The sequence below is a fragment of the Coptis chinensis genome, chromosome 9, assembly GCF_015680905.1.
Source record: "Coptis chinensis isolate HL-2020 chromosome 9, ASM1568090v1, whole genome shotgun sequence".
Lineage (NCBI taxonomy): Eukaryota > Viridiplantae > Streptophyta > Magnoliopsida > Ranunculales > Ranunculaceae > Coptis > Coptis chinensis.
In genome coordinates, this window is record NC_141464.1 from 60,626,970 (window position 1) to 60,647,226 (window position 20,257).

A 20,257-nucleotide genomic window follows, 5' to 3' on the forward strand; every position below is an offset into this window, starting at 1 on the left:
GTGTATAAGATAAAGTAATTGATTAATTGATAAGAGAAATGGATTTGTTTATACGAGCGTGCTTGGTTTACCTTTGAATACATATAGAATATCTACATCTATTATATATACAAGTTCTAACTTTCTTTTGCGGAGGGTAGGACTTAATAATATTTTGTGCAGGACGCCGGGTCTTACCCTTTTATACAAATGTGACACATCGGTAAGTGTAATTCAATTATTTAGATATTAAAAGGAGTTATTAGAATGAGTTAATAAAATGGAGGTTAATAATATGGAAGTTTTGCTTGGGAAGAAACTATGCCGCTTTGAGATGACTAACCACCGCCTTCCAAGCCGAGAATGGTTAGGTTATGATAGATTTAAAGTGTTAGTGGGATAAGTAAGAATTTGAAATGTTTATATGTGTTTAGTCTACTCATACCAAAAATTCAATTTGTCAACCCATGTTTGCTTTGTTTTTTGCAACGTGGGTGTGTTCTTGGGGAACATAGGTGGAAGGCAAAGGAACCGCTAGCCGCAGTGATTGGGATTCGTACCGAGCGGTCCGTTAGTTTTCTTTTAGGTTTGATTTTCTTGGTTGGAAGAATGTAATAACGTAGTTTACTTTTTTTTCATGGCATAAGGACATGGTAGTGATGAATTTTATTTGGAGAGTTTGTTTTGATGTTTTATTTGGAAGGATGTTATCTTAATAAAGAGATCATGGATAATTGTTGGGATTATTGTTATTTAAGTTGTTTCTTTTACGACATGGATATTAGGGTTTGTATGTGTAGTATTCTCCGGTCATAGTCCGGGTTTTAAACAAGTGAACCTAGTGATGTTTGAGATAATTATATTTCAAATATTCACTTTGTTATTGTTTAGAAATTCGGCCGCGACATTTTGGTATCGAGCTTAGGTTAGCTTTAGTGTTGAAAGTCTAAGTGATCCTCGGATGTGGAATGTGGGTTATAGTGTTGAGAGTTTTGGATATATGTGAATATTAATGGGAGTTTTGTTTGAACTGTAGATCATGGTTGAGACACGACATGGTAATACCAATCGACTCGCAGCGAACACTCCAAAGATGATGTCGAGTACAGTTTGAATCACTTGTTGCAGCTATGCGAATAACCATCCGCCTTCGGGAGATCCTTTTGCTAAGCCGCTAATAAGGAGTTTGGTACTCTTGGTGGGCAGCGATTTATCGGTGTTGGGAATGCGATTGCAAATGAGTCTTGATTCAAAGTCAGGAAAATGTCTTTGAGCGTATCGCGACTTCGAGGTTCGGCGGAGTCAAGGCAGCCACCAACTTGATGACGCCGCTAGGTTTTGGTGGCGAAGCTCACCCCTAGTCCGACACTAGAACTTTGACTCGGGAAGACTTCAAGGTTAGATTTGAGAGTAAGTTCATTCCCCGAGGCAAGAAAAGAGCAAATTGGCTCAACAGCTCGAGTCGACTCAAGACGGAAGTCCGTGGATCGGGTATGTGACCAAGTTTAATGAGTTATCGAGGTTTGCTCTCTATCTTGTGGATAATCGACAAGAAGAAAACCAAAAGTTCATACGCTGGTTAGAGAGTCACTTGTCCCAAGAAGTTGATTCCTTTTGATGGGGACACTTTTGATCGTGGTGTTGGACTTGGCCTTGAGATATGAGGAGCGAATGCAACCCAAGAGAGTCGAGGGGAAGAGGAAGTTTGGCGAGATACCGGTTGTTGGTCCTAGGCCTTTTGAGAGCAGGCAACCGAATCGGTTTAGGCCTTATGATGTACCCTCGCAGGTTCCGCTTCGAGACCACCATCCCGTGGGTTTCGTGGAGGATTTCATCGCCAGGGTGTATTCCGACCCGTGGAGGATTTCATCAGCAGCCAGGGTGGTTATAGGCCACCGGGCGACCGAGGCTTTAGACCTCGGGGAATCGCTGCGCAGGGCGGGGTCCCCAGCTTTTCGTGGTCGAGCTCCCCTTCTTCCGTGATCGACCGCCAGCCTTTACTTTTTACCCCGCACTCAAAGACCCACTCTAGAGCCATAGTTCCCCGCTGAAAGGGCTTGGTCGAGTGTAAGCAGTGGGGCATTTATCTCGTTATTGCCCTACCAAGCGGGGTAATCAGCAGAATCAGAGCACCAAAGACTACCACTGTCTAGAGCCTATGCAGCTATGCCGGACACCGGAATGTCAAGGTACCTTTAGTTCATCTCGGTTTACATTCAGAGTTTTGTTTGATTCGGTGCTTCACATTCATTTATATCTCGTCAAGATAAGTTGAGAAAGGAAGTTTTAAAACTACCCTTTTACCTAAGCCCTTGTGTGTTGAGACACCGTTAGGAGGTTCTCGCTACCTTATATGACGAAAGTGCAAAGGTTTTAAGTTGTGTTTCTTAGACCGTATCTTTATGGTAGACTTGATCGTGTTTGGGTTTGGTGGGTTTCCATTTCATACTTGGTATGGACCGTTGACACGCTATCATGTTACCTTGGATTGTGCGCGGTGGAGGAGGTTATAGTGAATACACCGGCATGCCGAGGTTGATTCACACCCGTGTTAGTAAGGAGGACTCGCTGATGTCTAGCTTCCTCGTTTTATAGAGATACCCACGAGGGATATCGGATGTGGAAGTAGTGAGAGACTTCGAGGATGTTTTTCAGAGATTCCGTGGTTGCCACCCAAGAGGGAGGTGGAGTTTCAGATAGACTTGTTACCGTGGACTGCACCCGTTTCAAAGTCGGCTTTACGTGTTGGCACCTAAGCTATTGGATCTAAATGAAAGTGCAAGTCGAGGAATTACTCAAGAAAGGGTAAAGAGTTTAATGTTTAGTGATTTTGTTTTGGCTTAACCATATCTTTTGAAGTATGTGGGTTTGAATCTTTTAAGGTGTGTATGACCAGTTCATAATGACCGAAAGCAACTCACCATGGGTGCTACCGCTATTTTGTTTCCAAGAAGGATGGTACTTTGAGGATGTGTATTGACTTCAGGGATTTGAACCAGGTGACTATAAAAAATAAGTATCCGCTTCCTAGGATTGATGACTTGTTGGATCAGTTGAAAGGGGCTAAGATATTTTCAAGTTTGATTTAAGGACTGGTTATTATCAGATGGGAGTTGAAGAGAAGAGTATTCCTTTGACTGCATTTAGAACTCGTTATGGGTTGTATGAGTTTTCTGTGATGCCTTTTGGTTGACGAATGCACCTCGCATTCTTTATGGACTTGATGAATCGTGATATTCAGCCCTATTTGGATAAATTTGTGATTGTTTTCATTGATGATATTTTAGTTTATTCATAAAACACGTAAGAACATAAGATGCATTTGAAGACAAAGTGATGCGACGTTTCGAACATAAGTTGTATGCTAAGTTTAGCAAGTGCCATTTTGGGAAGAAGAAATTTTCTTGGGACATGTGGTATCTAGTGAAGGGATTGTCAGAGACCACGAAAAGGTTGTTTGCGAGTGAAAGAATGGAAACAACCAACCACCGCTACGAGATTAGAAGTTTCTTGGGGTTAAATGGATATTATCGGAGATTTATTGAGAAGTTCTCACTTATTGCACTCACGCCACCAAGTTAACTAGGAAAGATGTGAAGTTTATGTGGACTAATGATTGTGAGAAAGCTTTCCTAGAATTGAAACAGAGGTTGACTACAGCTCCAATTCTAGTAATCCCGACTAGAGGCGGAAAGCTAGTGGTTTTTACAGATGCTAGTGGAACTGGTTTAGGTTGCGTGTTAATGCAAGACCAGAAGGTGGTGTCGTATGCTTCACGATAGTTGAAGATACATGAGAGACGTTATCCTACTCATGACCTGGAGTTAGCGGCAGTGGTTTTTGCTTTGAAGGTGTGGAGACATTATTTATATGGTGAGAAGTTCGAGCTTTACACAGATCACAAGAGTTTGAAGTATCTGTATTCACAAAAGGAGTTGAATATGAGACAGCAGAGATGGATGGAGTTCATAAGTAGTTATGACTTCGAGATTCAAGATCACCCGTGCAAGGGCAATGTAGTGGGCGGATGCACTTAGTCGATTGCACAGTGTTTTGACCACTCTTATGGTGCAAGAGTGGAAGAGTTTAGAGACTATAGCAGCTTATGATGTCCGGACTACACCATATACGATTTGGGGTATATATGCAATTTGGAGGTTAGGCCGGTGATTTTCGAGAAAGTGATTGCCATGCAACCACGAGACCGATTTCTTTTGAGTCGGTTGGATGATCCGGTTATTGATATTTTAGATGATTGTCCGTCTGATTGGGCAGTAGATTCTGATGGAGGATTGAGATTCCATGAGAGATTATGTGTACCAGATGATGTAGAGTTAAAGAAGGAAATATTATATGAAGCTCATCGTTCTCGGTTTACAATTCATCCTGGAGGAACGAAGATGTACCAAGACTTGAAGAGGACCTTTTGGTGGGAAGGAATGAAAAGAGATGTCGGAGAATATATTTCTCAGTGTTTAACTTGTCAGCAGGTTAAGGCAGAGCATCAGAGGCCTTCTGGATTATTGCAACCATTAGAGATACCGATGTGGAAATGGGAGCACATTTCTATGGATTTCATTGATGGCTTGCCTAAGTCTCGGAGAGGTAATGAATCTATTTGGGTTATTGTTGATCGTCTAACGAAATCTGCTCATTTCATCCCTATTGACGTGCGTAGAAATACAGATAAGTTAGTTTCCTTGTACATTCGGAAGTGGTCGTTACATGGGATTCCAGCCAGTATTGTTTTAGATCGAGATCCTTTGTTCACTTCCGAAGTTTTGGAAGAGTTTTCAGCCGCTATGGGCACTAGTTTGGCGATGAGTTAGTATCGCTTTATCATCCCTCGCATGGATGGACGCATCGAGAGGGTGAATCGATATTAGAAGATATGTTACGCTCTTGTGTAATGGATTTTGGTGGAGGATGGGAGGACCATTTGCCTTTGGTGGAGTTTGCATATAATAACAGTTTTCAAATGAAAGCATCGGTATGGCACCCTTTGAGGCTTTGTATGGGCGCCCATGTCGATCACCGCTTGTCAAGCGATGTGGGAGACCGAAAGTGTTGCTTGGGCCCGAGATAGTGAGAGAGACATCCGAGCAGATTAAAGTCATTAGAGAAAGGATTAAAGATTAAGACAAAGACATAGGCGGCGTAAAGTTATGCAGATTTGAAGAGGAAACGGGTAGAGTTTTTACTCAGAAGGCGATTTCGTGTTTTTGAAGGTTTCCCCTATGAGAGGAGTTATGAGGTTTGGCATGAAAGGGAAGTTGAGTCCACGATATATTGGACCATATGAGATAGTAGCCTCCATTGGTAGTTTGGCGTGATCGCCTTGCTTTGCCGCCTAACTTAGCAATGATTCATGATGTCTTCCACGGTCTATGCTACGGAAATGTGTGAAAGATCCCATCGAGGTTGTCCAAACCAGAGAGCTAGAGTTGAACGATGATGTAACTTTTACAGTGAGGCCTATCATGATAGTAGATAGGGATGTGAAACACCTTAGGAGGAGGATTGTAAACTTGGTAAAAGTGCAGTGGAGTGAAAGGGAAAATGACGTGACCTGGGAACTTGAAGATAAGATAAGACAGATGCACCCTGAGCTTTTCTCTGACACGCTACCTTGAATCTCGGGACGAGATCCTTTTAAGGTGTGTATATTATAACACCCCGTCTTTTTATTTGCATTTTCCTATAATAATTTTAATAGTAATATTAATAATAATAATGTAAATAGAATACAGAAATAGGATATCCAGTTGTTAGAAAAAAAAAGCCCGTAAGTAAGTAGATAGGTTTAAAACCCGGGTTTTTCGGAGAGGTTTGAAAAAAACTAGAAAATAGGGGTTTCTCACGTAGAGTTTTTTTGAGAAAAACAAAACGAGAGTTTTAGAAAAAAAAAGGTGAGAGTTTTACTGAGAGAAAAACAGGAGTTTTGAACGAGGAAGATTATCGTTTCGCAAGACGATGAGACGACGGGGTTTCGATTTCGGGAGCCGTTTCGGCCGCTCGGTTTTAACAAATGAGTAGTCATACTATATTATATTTTTATTGGTTTCGATTTAAACACACCAAGAAGGCCGTTCTTTCTCAAATTTCTTTTTTTGTCAACTCAGAAATGGTTAGCCACCATTTTGAACCCCTCTTGAGAAAATTAGGACGACTTTTGGCCTTTAACCGCCGGTCCGGACAAGGGTGGTCGATGGCGCCGCCATCGCCAGCATAAACCGTTCCTTGTCTTTTTTGTATGGTTTTTATTTGTATTGTTGAATTGTTACTGTGAATGTTATTGATGATGTTTGGTTGTGATAGTGAAGGGTTGGGTATTGAATTGGTGTTTGGGTTGATTGGGTGAGGGGGAAGCCTTGAAACCGCCATTAATGGTGTTCAACCAAGACCCCCAAACCGTCCTGATTTGAAATGGGTTGTTTAAATGTTTTGTTGTTTGGTTTTTGTGGGGTTTTAGTTGAAGATAGAAACCGAGTGGTTTCGGTGTGGTTGGCTGTTGTTTGAATGATGGTGAAGCTGTCACCGGTGCGTTAATGGCGTGGGATGAGGTTTTCTTCACTATAACAGAACTATGATTTGTTGATATGGGTAGCTAGGGTTTTTCTCCCTGAACCAAACCGCTGGGTTTGTTTTACTGATGGGTGGCCGGTGGTGGCTACATCGGTGGTGGAGGCGCTGATGGAGAGTTTATGAAGAAGGAGATGAACAGTGACCACGATTTGGGCTTGGGCCAAATCGTGGTGGGCTATATGTTTTTGTTTGTTTTTTTTATTTTTAGACTATGGGCTTTTGTCTTTTGTCTTTGGGCTTTTGGGTTTTTGGATTTTAGGCTAGGTTGACCAATATTGACTGTTGACCAGAGTTGACTGTTGATTTTGACCAGAGTTGACTGTTGACTTTGACCAGGGTTGACTTTGACCAGTTGACCCGAAAATTTGACTTTTTCCTAAAATTATGATTCGGTCTATTAGAATAAATCTAGGACTATTAGCATGTTTGATTTAGGCTAGGACCTTTATAAATATACTTGTGTACGTGTATTTACTGCTTGGTGATTTTTCAGTCTTTTGCGATACACAACGTTATGACACTTATACATTCATGAAATTAATAATGCGTAAACCAAAATTAATTGAATCAAGATATTCCTACGTTCTCTGAAATAATCTATGCAATAAAATACAATAATGTGTAAACAAAACTTACCGCACCCTTTTTGAACTCTCCACGCCTCAAGTTTTAGAATTGAGTTTATGACTGATGAAGTCATATGTAGGTGGGCATTTATTGAATGTGCCATAAATGGCCCGTTAGTGTTATATAAGGGTATTCATTGAATGTGCCATGAATGACCCGGGTATTCATTGAATGTGCCATGAATGACCAAATTGTAGTTGACTGCCCTAAAGAGGAACTAAGGTATTTAAGCGCTTGTGGGTTAGTTGTATTCCTTGAATGTACGGAATGTAGGATTGGGTATTTCTTGAATGTGGCAGAATGACCCAGGGGCATTCATTGAATGTGCCATGAATGGCCCGTTAGTGATATGATAGGTATTCCTTGAATGTGGCGGGGAATGACCTAAGGTATTCATTGAATGTGCCATGAATGACCTCGAGTTTTTGTGCCCAAAGAGGTCGTGAAATATGTGTATGAAAGCCCGAGATGGCTATGATATTGTGGTATTCGGGGGAGAGAGGCACACAGAATGTGTGATTTGGCAAATGTGTGGAGTGCAAATCGTGGAGTAGGTACTAAAGGGTGGGTGTATAAGATAAAGTAATTGATTAATTGATAAGAGAAATGGATTTGTTTATACGAGCGTGCTTGGGTTTACCTTTGAATACATATAGAATATCTACATCTATTATATATACAAGTTCTAACTTTCTTTTGCAGGAGGGTAGGACTTAATAATATTTTGTGCAGGGACGCGGTCTTACCCTTATACAGCGGCGGACATCGGTAAGTGTAATTCAATTATTTAGATATTAAAAGGAGTTATTAGAATGAGTTAATAAAATGGAGGTTAATAATATGGAAGTTTTGCTTGGGAAGAAACTATGCCGTTTGAGATGACGGAACTACCTGTCTTCCAAGCTGAGAATGGTTAGGTTATGATAGATTTAAAGTGTTAGTGGGATAAGTAAGAATTTGAAATGTTTATATGTGTTTAGTCTACTCATACCAGAAAATTCAATTTGCTGACCCATGTTTGCTTTGTTTTTGGCAACGGGGTGTGTTCTTGGGAACATAGGTGGAAGCGCAAATGGAACCGGCGCGTGATTGGGATTCGTGCACGAGCGGTCCGTTAGTTTTCTTTTAGGTTTGATTTTCTTGGTTGGAAGAATGTAATAACGTAGTTTACTTTTTCATGGCATAAGGACATGGTAGTGATGAATTTTATTTGGAGAGTTTGTTTTGATGTTTTATTTGGAAGGATGTTATCTTAATAAAGAGATTAGGATAATTGTTGGGATTATTGTTATTTAAGTTGTTTCTTTTATGACATGGATATTAGGGTTTGTATGTGTAGTATTCTCCGTCATAGTCTGGGTTTTTAAACAAGTGAACCTAGTGATGTTTGAGATAATTATATTTCAAATATTCACTTTGTTATTGTTTAGAAATTGGCTGTGACACTGCCATGGTTCATCACTATTCTGTGAGTTATCCTCGTCATCAACCTGCTCCTAAGACATCCATGCAGGCTTATACTTTTTCTTTGCTATCTTCTGCCATGGTTCTTTACCATCCTCGGCATTTTCATCATCATCCATCTTAGCGAGGTTTGCCTCATTCAATATTAACCATCATCATCTCATGAGTCGGCCTTAGCCGATCTTAGCGTGAATTTGCCTCATTCAATAATTTGAGCCTGTTTCCCTCTCCAAAGAGTGGAAGAAGAATTGAACTCACCATTCTCATCGTTGAAGAGGAATCGAGCTCTAAACCTCCACTCTTCATAGTCCTCGCGAATGGGAGAATAGGAATCACCGCCGACTATTCTCTTTAAGCGGCACAATTGTATTTTCAGCCATAGTAACTCTCGAGTGGAGGTGCAATGTAGTGTGTAAGACTACACGAGTTGGAGAAACAAAATTTTCAACAACTAGAGAGCGCTTAGTAGTCAGAACCTCCGCCATGCGGTGCATTCAAAGGTTGCATTGATTGCATTTCCACGGTTAGTGGAAGCAATGCAACAACATCGATAATTATATGTTCTCGCTACCCCAACTTGTGGTATTGCATCAACGTGATCAATTCCATCTTCTTGTGTTTGTGCATCCTCCTCGGTTGCTTGTCGCTCAACTACACTATCCACGGTGCCCACATCAATTGGAACCACCTCGGTTGTTGTTGTAGTAGGCATCTCAATCGGAACTGCACCCATCTTCTCAACCGAGACATTGTTCGTTGGTTCGATCGGTACATTTTGTTTTGTTTCTATTCCTCTTATTTTTCTTCTGTTTTTGCACATCCTCGGCTTGTTTCTCACCACTATTGCTTCTTCTCAAGGCGTCTAAATCCTTTTTGCAGTGCCTTGCACTATGCAACAAGGTGCCCAACAGATTTGCAATGACCACAATACTTTGGGAGTTTTTCAACTTCGACTTCTTGAAGGAAAGATGTATGTTCATCCTCTTCAACAAGTATCTGGTTTGGTATCGGTTTCGCAAGATCTACTTCAACCAATACTGAAGCAAAAAAACCATAGTCTCTTTGCATAATATGTTTGTCAACACCAACAGGAGAGCCAAGTCCTCTACCCATTGACATCAAGATTTCATAATCCCAATATTGTTGTCCAAGTTTTGGAAACTTAATCCAAACTAAAGCACTAGATTTTATCTGGACGTCGGGGTCCAAATCAGGCGTCCATTTTGTTAATCGAAGAGTTTGATCTTTGAATTTCCATGATCCGCCACACCATATCTTCCTCCAGTCATCCTCGCAAGTTAGCCGAATCATGAAAAATCCTTTACCAAGAGGAATGATCTTCCAATCTCCCTTTGGCTTCCAAGTTTCCATTGCAATTCTACGAACTTCTTCCACATTGAGCTTTACTCAAGTCTAGTCTACCAACAAGGTCATTTTTACAAGAAAGCTTTCCAAAAACACTTGGAAGTTATGTTAATAATCCCTATACTGATGAAAACAACACAACGCTTTGACAACTAAACCTACAAAGAACAAAATGCGGACTATATATTCAGAGTTTAGTCTTGAGTAGTACGTCACCAAGCCAACAAAGCTGTAATCCTAGACTCCTAGAGGAAATGCTAGAGTGATTGCGTGCAGCGCGCTACAATTTTTAAGCATACCAAAATTAGTGGGAAACAACCTCCCATGCAATATAAATCGTGTCTTTGTCTATAAATAATATAAACATGGTTTTGTTCAAAGAAAAAAAATCTCCCATCCAAATATTGTGAATTTTCTTTCTTCTTTCACAAACAATGTTCAATAGAGAAAATATGTGGTAGAAACATCATGTGAATTGAAGCAAACTACAACTTCAGTAATTTATAACATGCGTATTACTTATATATATTTCTTTAGTTTTCTGAATTATATTTTTCAGATAGAAATTGCAGAACTAATACTCGAGCAGTAAGAAAAAATGATTCACTGTGAATATTTTTATCCCTCATTCCTTATTTTTAAGGCTAAATTTTATGTATGTATGAAATTCATACCGAGTGGTGCGTGTGTATTGGCGAGGCATACTTGAATCCAAAGGCCCAAACGACCTGCGTACCTTACGACCTGCGCACTGAAGAAGTGCTCTATTTTTAAACTACCCAATGAGAACAAAAGCGCGCAGTGGGCCTAATATATTCGAGTCCTTCATCAAAAAATATATATCTATTCTACGTTGTAATGAGGCGTAGGAGAGTGAGCTGGAGAGCTGTGGAAAATCCGTGCGCACAAAAGACAATTTCATTTATATTTTTTCGGACATTTTTGTCCCCAGCATCCATCTAAAATTACAATAGAGTCAGCGAAATGTTATTGTAATATTGAAGAGCTTGTAAAGGCTAAAAGGTAAATATGAAAGCTGACTTGATAATTGGCGTGGGCCAACTTTTTGATTGAGTTGTCTCAATCAAGATAATCTCTTTAGACTATTCTGTCCTTATTTGGCATCTTAAATTACAAAATAAATATTTAGATATCATACTAATAATTGGTATACTTTAGGGGCAAAAACGTCTTAAGATTTTTGTTAAAAAATTTGGCAAAACAAACGAATTGTGTATAGACGCGTGGCGTAGCCACGTGCTCAAAACTTATTTTATATTTGACTTTGTCTTGCATTTTAATGCTCCCGCCAATTATCCAACTGTTTCCTACGCGTTCATGGGATATGGACATATTAATGCAAGGAGTTAGGAGTCAACTAATTAAGGGCAGTGATTCAAGACTTCGAGTGGGCTGTGCGTATAAAACCAGAAGATCAGGAGAAGAATGTCAAGAAAGAAACATTGGGGCATCACTAACTTGTGCTTGTAAGTGAGTTGAGTCATGGGTGTCTCTCAGAAATGTGTTTCTTTGTTGCTTCTTTTAAGCATTGCCTTGCAATTGAGTGTACTTACTCTTGGAGACGAAATAGTGGATGGGGAAAGGTTTGGTGGTGGACGAGATGACGATGGGTGCCGTTTTGGAGGTAGACGATGTGGTGGAGGTTTTCGAGGTGGGCCTGGTGGCGGTGTTGGAGGAGGAGGAGGTTTTGGGGGTGGAGGAGGAGGTGGCATTGGTGGGGGTTCTGGAAGAGGTGGAGGTTTTGGAGCTGGGGGCGGTGTAGGAGGTGGTCCTGGGGTAGGCATTGGAGGAGGTGGTGGTGCAGGCGGCGGCGGTGGGGGAGGCATTGGAGGTGGGTCTGGACATGGTGGAGGTTTTGGAGCTGGTGGTGGTGTAGGTGCTGGTGGAGGACTAGGAGGAGGTGGTGGTGCTGGAGGTGGCGGAGGAGGTGGCATTGGAGGTGGCTCTGGACAGGGTGGAGGTTTCGGAGCTGGTGGTGGTTTAGGAGGTGGCGCTGGTGGTGGTGGACTAGGAGGAGGTGGAGGAGGAGGCAGCAGTGGTGGTGGTGGCATTGGAGGTGGATCTGGTCAAGGCGGAGGTTTCGGAGCTGGTGGCGGTGTGGGAGGAGCTGGTGGAGGCCTTGGAGGAGGAGGTGGTGGTGGAGGAGGCAGCGGAGGTGGTGGTGGTATTGGAGGTGGCTCTGGACAAGGTGGAGGTTTTGGAGCCGGTGGCGGTGTGGGAGGTGGAGCTGGTGGAGGCCTTGGAGGAGGAGGTGGTGGTGGAGGAGGCAGCGGAGGTGGTGGTGGTATTGGAGGTGGCTCTGGACATGGTGGAGGTTTTGGAGCCGGTGGCGGTGTGGGAGGTGGAGCTGGTGGAGGTCTTGGAGGAGGAGGTGGTGGTGGAGGAGGCAGCGGCAGCGGTGGTGGTATTGGAGGAGGATCTGGTCAAGGTGGAGGATTTGGTGCAGGTGGTGGTGTAGGAGCTGGGGGTGTGGGAGGAGGAGGAGGTGGTGGTGGGGGTGGAGGTTTTGGAATCGGCATTGGAATTGGTGTTGGAGTTGGAGTGGGAGCTGGTGCAGGTAAAGGTGTTGGTGTTGGATCTGGTGTAGGAGCCGGTGGTGGTGGACGGTAATTCTGTTGTGTACTGCCCTCCCTACCTGAATGACTGCTTCCGTTTTTTTCAATTGATTGAGTAAAACTACGAGTGCGATCAAACTGTAATTTGTACCAACATTACTAGCACAATCTCTAAGATTATGGGTGAGATCAAGTGTAATTTACTTACGTGCATTCTGTTACATGGTAATAGCATATTGTAAGCAATCAAGCAGTTCAATTGTAATGAAATTAAACATTTTACCATCACCAATTAACTGTTGATAGTTTTGATACAATCTTACAATGGAACTTGATAGTTCTGAGTGCGCTTATTAGTGAGTGAGTACTAATGATATCCCTTGTTAGTGTTGGGGACTTGGGGGTAAACCTCTGTATTCAGCTACAATGTATTTAGCTGGATCTTGACATTTACGCATAATTAAACAAACTTTACGCATGCAAGTAAAAAGAATTACCAGGTAATTATGGTGCATAATAAAACCAAATCACCTAACTGACCTAATTCTCACCTAATTAAGATTGATTAATGAACTTAAGAATTAAGATGCAATAATGCAAATGAAATGAATGAATTTGAAGCTGCTCCATGCCTCCATGCAGTTGAATCATGTAGTCCTGATGTTTTAAACTTTTAAGTCCTCTACTCTGACGAATTAGGGTAGCTAAGATATTAGTGGCAGAGAAGTGCAAGTAGCCCGATGTCTCAAGTCTCTAACTCTCACACTGAGTTGCAACACACTTTTGAACGAGTCAAAAAATTTCAAATGAGTTGTGATGAATGGTGTTCATTGTAGAGAGATCATCTGAGGATTCATGTAGGCTGTAGGACATCTTTTAAAATGGAAAACTGGAAATATATACATGAAGATATTAGAGGGAAGTCTATTGGACCTTATTCATTCCCCATCAATTAGTTCATAGCATAGCATTTCTACATTCTTGGCAAGAAGTTAAAAACTGGTTGTTTTTAGTGAAGTGGGTACGTCTTTGTCAACCCTGTACTTCATTGTACTCTACGCGGGAACCCACATAGAAAACGCGCCAAAAAAATTTAACTTGGCGGGAAAAACCATCCAACTGATCCAAGTGCTCCTACTTTACTATTTATTGAATGAAACACCAAAACAATCCAACTACACCAAAGCTATATATATATATATATTTCCAGCTCTCATCTCATTCTTACACTTGGAAAGCCCTCCTTCCTTTAGACTATTTTCCATTTTCGTGTTTTAAGTGTTTGTCAGCTATGGATTTTACCATTACGAACCCACAAGTTTCTAGTACAAAGAAGTTGAAGTCGGAAAACGAGATGGGTATGAGTATTCCAGATAGAATAAGCAGATTACCTGATGAAACTCTCCACAAAATCCTCGCATTACTCGATATGAAATGTGCAGTGAAAACTAGTATCTTGTCAACAAGATGGAGATATTTGTGGACATATATTTCCACACTCAATTTCAACTCGAATGTGTTTCTTGAATCAACAAAAAGACTAGCGAAAGACACGACTCAGTTTAAGGAATTTGTGGACCAGGTTTTATTCATAACAAAGCTAATAGTATACTGAAATTCTATATTTTATACGACGAAAAACGATGTTTGGAACCGCCTCGTGTTTATTCGTGGATTCGGGCTTTATTACATCGTAATATTCAAGAACTTGATATTGATATCTCTACTGATGCATCCCCATTTCACTTGCCAGTTGGTTTATTTACTTGTCCATCTTTAACTGTTTTGAAGTTGAAATTTGGTTACGTTCGAGTTCCGTTGCAGTTACCTTGTTCGGTTTCTTTGCCTAGTCTGAAAACTATGCATCTGAAGTCAGTTTGTTTTGTTGATGAAAGCCGTACTAGTAAACTTTTTTAGGAACTGTCCTGTTCTTGAATCGTTGATTATAATGGATAGTGGGGTTGTGATGTTGGCAAATCTTTTTATCTATGGTCATAAACTTAAGGACTTGGTGATTGAAAATTGTTGTGATGAAGTTGGTGGGGATGAGCCTGCTTATTGTAAGATCCAGATATGTGCTCCAAATATTGAATCATTTAGGTGTAAAGATCACATGAGTAGAGTTTACTCAATTGAGAACTGCTCTTCTATAGTCAGTGCTGGAATGGATATGGAGATAGAAAAAGGTTTCAGTTTGATTCAGAAAGTGGTATGGAGCTTGAGCTTCCGGGGAAGAAGACGAAAGAATATGCTGTACATGTGATAAAATCATTGAGAGCAATTTGCAATGTGAGAGAGTTAGCTTTATCGCCTTCGCTGATTGAGGTGTGTTTTCTTTCAATTTTCTTGTATTATGTCCATACTCAATTGTCCAAATTCAATATTAGATGTCCTGAGTAGCATAAAAGTGACTCCTATTAGATTGTACGTTGGATCTTTAATCGTTAAAGTGCTAGACTAGCATGAAAGATTGCTCCTCGTATCAATGCTCGAAAGGTCCCTTGAGAGTAAATCTTAAGAACATATGAAATACATTGGATTTGGCTGTGGAGACACGTGGCAGAATTAGCACGAGACAAAGTCTTTGCAGGTGCCTCGTGCCTGAATTACTTAACAATACTAACATACAAATCTAAACAGCAGCATTGAGAGTACTAAGTATTGTATGTGCGTATAATTTTCTGCTCAGAGCGGGCTGTGAAGGTTAGAGGAGGCGCTATCTGTTGAAACTGGACAACATATAGCCACCCCCTGCCTTTACCCCCAACACTTAAAGATAGATTGCACAGAGGAAACACTGTGCTTGGGGAGTTGTTCTGGAGATCCTTCTTGTGAGGGGCATAGCCCAAAGACGGGAATGCCCGGATGTTAAATCCCTGTATTTCTTCTCAATTTTATTACTAACTTTCAATGTTTTAGAATTATTTAGACTGTTACTTGTGACTTGTGAGCCTTCAACAATAATTCTGATTTGTACATACGAAGAGCCAAGTGCTCATTACAAGCAATAAATGTATGTCCACTTCTAAGGACATTCTCAACTGATATCATCTCTATTTGAGTTAGACGATACAGAATAAATTTTCTCATTCTTTGGTTGGTTCATGTCTTAAGGTTGTCTCGAAACAGCCTGCTATATTAGAACGTCTCTCCGTGCAATTCCTTCATTTGAGGTGCCTGATGCTGAAAACATGGCTATCCAGAGACTGTATCCGTGCAGTATTTTACATGTTGAAGATCTCTCCTTTGCTAGATACCCTTATCATAGAAGTAACTAAGGTGATTCTTGACTTTTAGTGTGCATCTTTACTTCTCTTCAGTAATATAATAAATTCTAGCTTCACACACAGTTGTTTCCTAGTGTCCGAATCTCAATGGAAATGGGGTAATGACATATCATCTCATGTCTATGTTCGTCTTTGATAGTTTGCAAGTCTTGATTGTAAGTAGTATAAGGTTTCCCTATATTAACTATCATTTCCATGACAACCTAGAAAGCGGACAACTCAACAAGCATAGGCGAGTACCAGGACACCTTGTCGCCCCTGCAGTGCATGTCTCAGCTCAAGTTTGTTCAGATTGAAGGTGTCCTAGGATGCACAAATGAACTTAAATTTTTGGAAATCTTGCTGCAGAACGCTTTAGTCCTGGAGACATTGGTCGTCCTGACTTGTGAGGAACTACCTGATAAAGCACAAAGATCGTGGACATTTTTTGACAGGCTGCAACAATTTCCCCGAGCATCATCAAATATTGCAATCTTCTTCCACTAAATTCTCAATGGCAGACCCTTTTAACAGGAGAGATTGGCTTCTTTTTAGATATTACCAGCCATTGGGTGGAACATGGTCTAAAGCTCTTACCCAAAGCAAAAAATGGACCATGTGAAGTCATTTTGTTTCTGCGGGGATACTGTGTAGGAAAACTTCTATGAACTTATCTTGTATTTGTGTGAAAACTCCACCTTTTGTCAGTCTCTTAATCTCATTTTCTCAATCTTTTTTAATGTACAATGTTAGGTCATAACTTGTTCGTTGGCTTCTAAAATCTGCATCATTCTGACACAACACAACACAACACGATTTTGGTACCAAACGATTGTTGCTCTGCCCACTAATGTGACAGCCGAATGCACGCTATTGATTGTATATCATTGCCTCAGTGCTTCAGACTTATAGAGGTGAATATAAAGGTGAAAACAACTCAATGTGAATATAGGTGAACTGCCAGATTCGTACACTATAAACAACTCAATCTAGGTTAGGTGAAAACAGACGAGGAATATATAGGTAAATTGCATGGAATTTCGGATCATCCACAACCTGTTTTCTCATCTACGTGAATCACAACCATGCCCATCCCTTAAATGAAACTTAAGAAGGGATGATCCTAAAGATAATAATAGAAATTAAATGTATGCCAACGTAATACGAGTGACCATGAAGAAGATCAGCAAATATTATAGTCTCAAATATCTATACTAATTGCGAAGTAACCAAGCTTGCATTTTGTAGAAGTTGTTAAAGTGCAAATACTAAGCGACCTTAGATAGCCCACCTTTTAGTTGGAGAGCCAAATAAAGAACTTTGGGATCCAGGAAACACATTTGCAAGCTTTTCTTATCTGGAAAGACTTGATAACCTTACTACTTGATCAACACATTAATCATTATAATGTTTGGTGATCTGCAACCAATTAGTCTTTCGAGTGCCCTGTGTAGGGGAGTGATATTCTCTATCCAACACGCGCTTAACATGGTGGAAATAACACATCGACCTATGGACACAGGTTGCATCCATGAGCCAGTAGAACGCTATAGACAGATCGCAATATCATGCGAACTACGCTAGGAGGCGACACAGACCCCCTATCCATAAGCAATCATGACCAAAGGTGTACTTGTACATATCTTGACCATCAGTCACTGACCACGGCCGCAAGCTACGTGTACAGACTGCCACTCCACATCATTACAGCAGACCTATGAGAACAGTTCTCACATGTGATCCTAATCTCCACCCCCTCGTTTAGGACATCCTTTACACGTAGAGAGCAATGATACACTCTCAATCTCTATAAATACCTCTCCTATGAACTACGCCAGACTTGATTCTACTCTCCCCCTTGGAACCCAGAGTAAGATACGTAGGCACTTCGCTCTTAAGTCGAACTCGGTCTCATCCAATTACCTATTTCCAAATCCCAAAAGACTGCTTTGTAAGGAAAAACAAATCACACACCTTTACATTGCCCGTCGTGGTCTCGATTACTTGAGTAACCAAACCATTTCCAAACCAACTTATAACCAAAATTCTCAAGCCCACGAAGCATGGCAAACCTCGGCTCAACTCCACCATCTAGCGTGCCAACTAGGGACGGTGAGCGAGCAAATAGCTGAGCTCCGGCAAGAAAACATCACGCTCCGCGCACAGGTGGACACACAGAACCCACTAGGAGCTACCGCAGAGGACGACGTCATCAACGTCAGTCAACAGATCACCGAGCTGAACCAAAGGCTCGACAAAAATGCGGTCAAGAAAGATTCCACCCAGATAGTGCAAAAGATGCTGAAAACCTACCGCGCATCTCCATTTGCTGCTGAAGTACTTCACAAAGTCTCTCCTCCAGACTTTGTCCATCCACGGTTCCAGCTGTACGACGGCCGCACATGCCCAGGCCAGCATATAGCACGATATGCTCAAAGTCTTGCACTCTACACATAGCACTGAGTTCGACCATCTCCGTTCGTTGCGGTCAAGTTTCCAGCGAAGTCTAAAAGATGGCCCACTCGATTGGTTCTTCTCCCCGAGGTCGACTCCATAAGAAGCTTCAACGACTTACCGACATTGCTCGCAAGCCCGGTACATACACAACCGATGTAAGAAGGGTGATCTCAATTCACTCTTCCACCGCTCTTGGCAAGGAGGAAACCTACATTTCCTTAAGCCGGTTCAAAACGTAACTCTTGGACATGGAAAGCGGCCTCAAAGAATCATTTGCCGCAGTGGCTTTCCTGACCGCTGCCGCGCCCCGCAATACCGACCTAACCAGATCGCTTTGAAAGACCAAACCCGAACGCTTAGCGAATACGTACACGCTCGAGTGGATAAATACATCAAAGTTGCAAAGAGGACCGCAAAAGCGAACCAAGAAGAAGAAGAAACGTAGAAGGAGAGGTTTACGAGGTAGCATCATCCTCTAGGAAACGACCCGACAACAAGGGCAACCCTCCAAACCCAAACCAAGAAATGATCGAGAATTCGCCGTGCTCACCAGATCTCCTAGTTACATACTAGAGAAGATCAAGCGAGCTGCCTTTTACCGACCGGAGATAAGGCAACCGACAGATCGCCCCGACCAACCCTACTGCGCGTTCCATCGCGCCAATTGCCATGAGACCGACGTGTGCTGGGGGCTCAAGCATTACTTGCAAGACCTGGTCGAAGCTGGGCACATCAAGCAGTACACCAATATACCTGACGGCGACCTGCGCCACAAACTCATGGCCCACAGAATATGAAGCAGGTCCCCACCCCGAAGGAGCGATCGGCAGTCTCAAAGTCACCCTCACAGCAGAGGACGTTCCAGAGAACGCGCCCGTCAAGATCGACGTCAACCATCAAGAGGTCACGAGCACGACAGAACCATCCACATGATCACACTACAGGATGATTCCGTCTCGAAGTTTCAAGGCGAAAAAAGGCGCTCGGTGCCCTCCATGAAGTGTACAACTTTTCTTCACAAGCCGCACCCGCGCCACGCAGTTCAGGACGTAGAACAGGAGACATCACCTTCTCAGAGGCCGACCTCAACAAAGTTTGCCTCCCGCATAACGACGCACTCGTGGTCCACGTCAAAATCATTGACTGGACCGTCAAGCGAGTTTTGATCGATCCTGGCAGCTCTTGCGATATTTTGTTCTACCACACGATCCAAGAGATGAACTTGCCAAAGTCGGTCTTCATAGACCCCATCGCACCCTCTTCAATTCAATGGCTCCGGGGCCGATCCAATAGGGAGACATCATACTCCCATCTCTCGGGATCCCGGAAGACAAAGTCGGCCTTCAACACGCTTTTCGTCCTAGATACCAAGTCGCCCTACAACGCCATTCTAGGACAACGGTGGATACATCGATGATCGCGACCATCGCCCACCCGCGTTGCACCAAGTGATCCGTTTTCCCGTCCAAGGGGAATGATGGAGCTTCAAGCAACCGCTTCGAGGCCCATCATTGTAACCGAGATCATCGCGGCGATACAAGATCGCCAACCTCCCATCACCGTCAGCAACGATCCCACTAGCTATACAATGGCCAAAGACTTAGTGGCTGAGGTGCGAGCCACCGCACCAAAACAGAACACCGGGGGCTCCAATAAAAACTTCATCTCACCAGCCCGGAGCCCAACCGCTACCAAGTCAGCTGGCGGACCAGCAGTGCAAATCCTTGAGGTCGCCCCACGGGAGAACGACACGTGCAAACAAAATCTCGTGATCGCACCACCAGCTCCCATACAACCAAATGAATGGCAAATGAACTACCCGGTTTACATTGTCGTCGGCAACAAAGCCATTCCACGACCCTGTTGTCGTAACCACAGAAGACGTTCCAGTTCCTACGGCTACTCCAACCAGCTATCAGACCAGCCCGGCATTGTCAA

The 20,257-nt window shown here is 42.3% G+C and overlaps 1 protein-coding gene across 1 annotated transcript; it reads right to left on the reverse strand.

The window, feature by feature from the left end:
* Positions 1 to 9,543: 9,543 nt before the first annotated feature.
* LOC147477106 (uncharacterized) lies at positions 9,544 to 10,026 on the reverse strand. The gene has a single exon (XM_086585917.1). The coding sequence runs from the start codon at positions 10,024 to 10,026 to the stop codon at positions 9,544 to 9,546; it is 483 nt and encodes a 160-aa protein (XP_086442043.1).
* Positions 10,027 to 20,257: the final 10,231 nt, after the last annotated feature.

Coding starts and splice junctions, on each gene's coding strand:
- LOC147477106 (XM_086585917.1), bottom strand. CDS start 10,026: ATGGAAACTTGGAAGCCAAAGGGAGATTGGAAGATCATTCCTCTTGGT.